Raw genomic sequence first — 4,937 nt, 5'->3', positions numbered from 1 at the left:
AGATAAATGGTAGGCAAAGCAACTAAGGAACAATAGTTACAAGCCCCAACCAACTCTAGCAACAGATCAACCAAACATGCCACTGTAAGAGGGATAAATAGACTAACATCCACTGAAAAACCAACAGAAGAGTGGTGGATTATCACCGAAAGAAAGTTAAAGAATGAAAAAAAAAAGAAAAAGGGTAGTGTGAAAGACAAAGGTAAAAAAACCTAAGCCTAAGAAAGACAAATAAGGGACAAAGGATCTGACCCCCAAGTCTGAAGAAAAGGCTCCAGAATTTAGGAGTAAAAGAAAAGCAATACAGCACGAAGACATGTCTAGTCGTACGAGGTAACAAAGATAGGAAGACAAGAGATGTATGCCCCAAAGTAGAATTAAAATAATTGCATATTGACTCGTATATTTGGATAAGAAGTAAAAAACACACCTGAGAAATCCAGGCACTAAATCACGAAAAACAGGCTCAGGTAGAGTCAAGACAAAATGGGTAAAAGATTAGACAAAGAAAGGTGGGAACAACTGACAAAATCCCTTCCTGTATGAACGAGAAACATTCGCAGAGGTATATCAGGGATGAAAGAAGGTTCAGGCCACGTGAACGACTCCACCACCTGCAGTGCAAAAAGACATCACCTCTTCCAACAGACAAAGAAAAACCCAATGTTAATGTATTTGTCAGACTAGCATGAACAAATTTGTGTTGTTTCACACCAGACAAAGTGAAAGTTACTGACACTTATGAAATTTTGTCTTTGTAGTTACATCCATTACAAATTCCCTATTACCTGAACCATACACACGATTGCCGGATCAAATAATTATCATTGTGCTCTACAGTATACAGGAAGTCAGCTGCCCTAGGAGGGTGTTACACTCCTATTGTTGAAAGTTTGTCGCACGCTTATTTGCATGCTAAAATGTAGCTATGCTACATGTAAAGACATAATGTCACGTGGAAGGCTAGTAGCGAGTGAAAATTGACCATACAGAAGGCAATAAAAATTGAGTAAAGCTATTAAGGAAGCAGAAGTAATCACTATGACAACCGACAAACATTTCCCCTCTACATACCTAGTATTGTGCTGTTTTATAGTTTCACCTCGAAAGATGTGTCCTATAAACTGACAAACGCTCATACCTCGTATTTTGCTGTTTTACAGTTCCACTCCAACTGAGGTGTCCTATTGAGGTAATCAGTATAAAGATTGCGGAATCTGTCCAGCTGTGGTTTTACAATGTTGTTGATCTTATTCTTGTCTTCTCCAAGAAGCATTCGAAAATCACCTACATGGAAGAGAAACAGTTAAAAAATCCACATATCAGTGTTTTAACCTCCAAAGCTACAAATCAGGGTGTCAAGATTTTGTACTGCAAAAGAATTTAAGAGAAGAAACAGATTACAAATGTATACATCCAGTAAGAGTGTGACACGTAACAAAACCTACTTAATAAGTGATACTTGTACTTTCTAGAATATTCTTTAAGAGATATTTTTCAACTTACGTGATATAAAATAATAACATTTATTCAAAAAGAAAATAAGACATCCAACCTGTGTACGAAAGACTAGCAATTTGAAGGTACAGATCTTCTTCTGTGAAAGTTTCTGGAAGAGATAATAAAGATGCATGGATGGCACTCTGAAGATTAACTTTCAATGCTTGTTCTAAACCAGTATCTTGTGTCTGATGAAGAATGTTAACCTGGAAAGTGTATGATGTCATCAACCGAAAGTCTGAACTTGTTTCTTACGATTTTCCCACTTAAAGAATAAAATACTTATATGGATCCCCAACAAAGATGAAATAAACAAAACTGTCTACATTACTAAGAAAAAATATATATATAAACTTTTATGTGAATATTTGCAAAACGTAAACTTTAATACGAAGAAAGTATATAATCTAACGTAAGGTTTATTGACACTTCATCAAATTAACTTCATTTAATCGAATAGCCAATTTGGAAAGCTGTAATGTAAGTAAATGATTTCTCTGTACTATTTTATAGTACCTGCTAGTTAAAATGTTCAGTGTGCATTATTTTCACACTAAAATAAGCATTATCACTGTATATCTTCAAACACTCCAAACATCTTTACACAGTCTGAAACCATGCCTAAGAAATCAAGAAAATTTCACTTTTAAAAAACTGTTTCCTGACTAGAGTAGCTGCACAATGAATGGAAAATTTTTATTTGAAGAGAATGAAAGCTTTTTTTTCCTTACAGTTGTTATAGAATCATAAAATATCAGCAGAAGAACAACAACAGGAGTATGTTCAAATAGTGATTGTAACAGAATCATAAAATATCAGCAGAAGAACAGCAACAGGAGTATGTTCAAATAGTGATTGTTACAGACTCATGATATCAGCAGAGAAACAGCAACAGGAGTATGTTCAAACAACGATTGTTACAGAATCATGAGATATTAGCAGAGAAACGGCACCAGTACCAGCAGTATGTTTGAATGTTTGTCACACATTTATGATATATCAGCAGAGAAATGGCACAGTACCAGGAGTATGTTTGAATGTTTGTCACACATTTATGAGATATCAGCAGAGAAACGGCATCAGTACCAGGAGTATGTTTGAATGTTTGTCACACATTTATGATATATCAGCAGAGAAATGGCATCAGTACCAGGAGTATGTTTGAATGTTTGTCACAACTTTATGATATATTAACAGAGAAACGGCACCAGTACCAGGAGTATGTTTGAACAATGTTTGTCACACATTTATGATATATCAGCAGAGAAACGGCACCAGTACCAGGAGTATGTTTGAATGTTTGTCACACATTTATGATATATCAGCAGAGAAACGGCACCAGTACCAGGAGTATGTTTGAACAATGTTTGTCACACATTTATGATATATCAGCAGAGAAACTGCACCAGTACTAGGAGTATGTTTGAACAATGTTTGTCACACATTTATGATATATCAGCAGAGAAACGGCATCAGGACCAGGAGTATGTTTGAACAATGTTTGTCACACATTTATAAGATATCAGATTTTGTGACCAGTTTTATTGAAGTAGGTAATTAATTGGTTAATGAAGAACTGGTAGACCCAAAAATTAAAGAATTATCACACCATGTTAAAAAGATTTATAATTAAAGTATGACTAGCTTAGGAAGAAATTGATTAACATTCTAGTCAAACTTTTGATACAGTCAACATAAGAAGGGCGCTGGTTCACCTAACCGAATCTTAGGTCTAATGAAATTTGAAACTGCAGTTCCTTATAGACAGATACCACCTAAATGCAAGGTGTTAGTATCAGAAGGATATGTGACCGATGTTTTGAAAAATAAACTTGATAAATTGTGATATAACTTACTGGTTTATGTAGACGACCACTGATGTAGAGAGTGTCCCAGTCGAGTAGATCAGTGATTAACTTAGACGTACTAATGATACCATATTTGATGAGCTGTAAAAATGTTTTGTAACAATAAGAAATTACAAAACAAGAGCATTAAAAGTAAGCTAACACATCGTGCAATGATATTACATGTTTCGTTCTTTCAATCAATAAGAAAATCAGACTTTTAATCAAAGCAAAATTATATGCTTAGTATCTTTTAATATTGGATAACGGTAGATTAAAAATTATGTTCATTATAACAATTCCATCTTTTATTAAGAAAACAAGAATAATTAAGATGATTTTCAGCTTCAAGTATTAAGTTAACAAAGCCTGTAAGATTGAAATTAAGCGTAATTTGTAAAATCTACACTTCAAGCAGAACTACATGTTAAATATTAAAAATCTTGATGTCTTCGAAAACAAAAGTTGCAAAAAACCCCCACTATTTCATTGTAAGAAGACAGTGGAATACGTTACCGTAAGTAATGGTTTAGCAGACAAAGTTTTATGGAGTCTGGAAAACTATGACGGAGAGAAACAGAAAATGAGAAAGTAGCTATTACTTAATGTTCTACATTAAGTTTTCTATTATTTACTGCCACACCAACAAACAGTTCAAGAGAACACTTATCACTGGAGATCTAGGATGAACTTTTCGTAAAAGGAAGCTCTTCCTCACTCATTTTTATTTCTAAACGCCATACTTTACGGCATTTAATAACTCTAGAAAACTTTTTTAAATCAAATATTTTATCAACATTTCTTTTCACAGAAGCATCAATGAATAAATAATAAAAACAACAAATAAATTATTCACAAATCTCACTTCTTCCATCTTTATTAAAGAAACAAAATATTTTGAAACCAACAGAAGAGATATAATAAAAACCTTAGCTATAAACGTATCTTATGAGCATCACTACGACTTTTTCAGGAAGGATCGACTCAGAAGTCAAGAACATGCGTAAGTAAACCGTGGATCAGTAACAGTCCATCTCAGGTTGAAGGAACACATTAGCAAACAAAAGAGGTTACGAATATAAAATTACAATATTGCACTCGGCATTTTTCCCAGAACTATATTTTATTTTCTGTGACCACCAAAATGCAATTCAGGTTTGCACCCAATGTGGGCACTGTGGTGGTCATGCTGGACATGACAACTATTTTTAAGTTACAAGTTAGGTAACTCTAAACTGTACACATAATAAAAACTCTACCCACTGTAAGAAGCCTAAGCTTAATCGTTTGATTTGCCTTCGTAGGATTACTGATGAGTGGTGGAATTCCCTAAAATTGGTATAACTCAGAAACAAGTGGTTAATCGAATAACAGATTGATCTCCATATTCAATTTTAGTTTTAATTTCGAGTATTAAATTTGTATCTACATTTTCTTCTTCACTATTCAATTTGTAAGTTCAAAAACAAAGTAGTACCATCTCCACAACTTAGTTTTTAAACCATCTTTCTATTGTACTTGTTTATGATATGAAAATTAGATCAGGCTGAATACAAAATGGATATATATATATATATATATATATATATA

At 33.5% G+C, this 4,937-nt stretch overlaps 1 protein-coding gene across 1 annotated transcript in view; it reads right to left on the bottom strand.

Moving 5' to 3' along the window:
• Positions 1 to 1,073: 1,073 nt before the first annotated feature.
• Positions 1,074 to 4,937, bottom strand: part of LOC106474110 (phosphatidate cytidylyltransferase, mitochondrial-like) — a 7,305-nt gene continuing 3,441 nt past the window's right edge. Inside the window, exons 3-5 of the mRNA XM_013934800.2 lie at positions 3,357 to 3,449; positions 1,556 to 1,706; positions 1,074 to 1,287 (exon numbers count right to left, since the gene is read on the bottom strand). Of these exons, the coding sequence (XP_013790254.2) occupies positions 1,136 to 1,287; positions 1,556 to 1,706; positions 3,357 to 3,449 (396 nt within the window). The 3' untranslated portion in view covers positions 1,074 to 1,135. The remainder of the gene's footprint in view (positions 1,288 to 1,555; positions 1,707 to 3,356; positions 3,450 to 4,937) is intronic.

Source organism: Limulus polyphemus, unplaced genomic scaffold (assembly GCF_000517525.1).
Source record: "Limulus polyphemus unplaced genomic scaffold, Limulus_polyphemus-2.1.2 Scaffold6829, whole genome shotgun sequence".
Taxonomy (NCBI): Eukaryota; Metazoa; Arthropoda; class Merostomata; order Xiphosura; family Limulidae; genus Limulus; species Limulus polyphemus.
The sequence above is the reverse complement of the archived record's forward strand: the minus strand, read 5'-3'. Positions and strand labels throughout refer to the sequence as shown.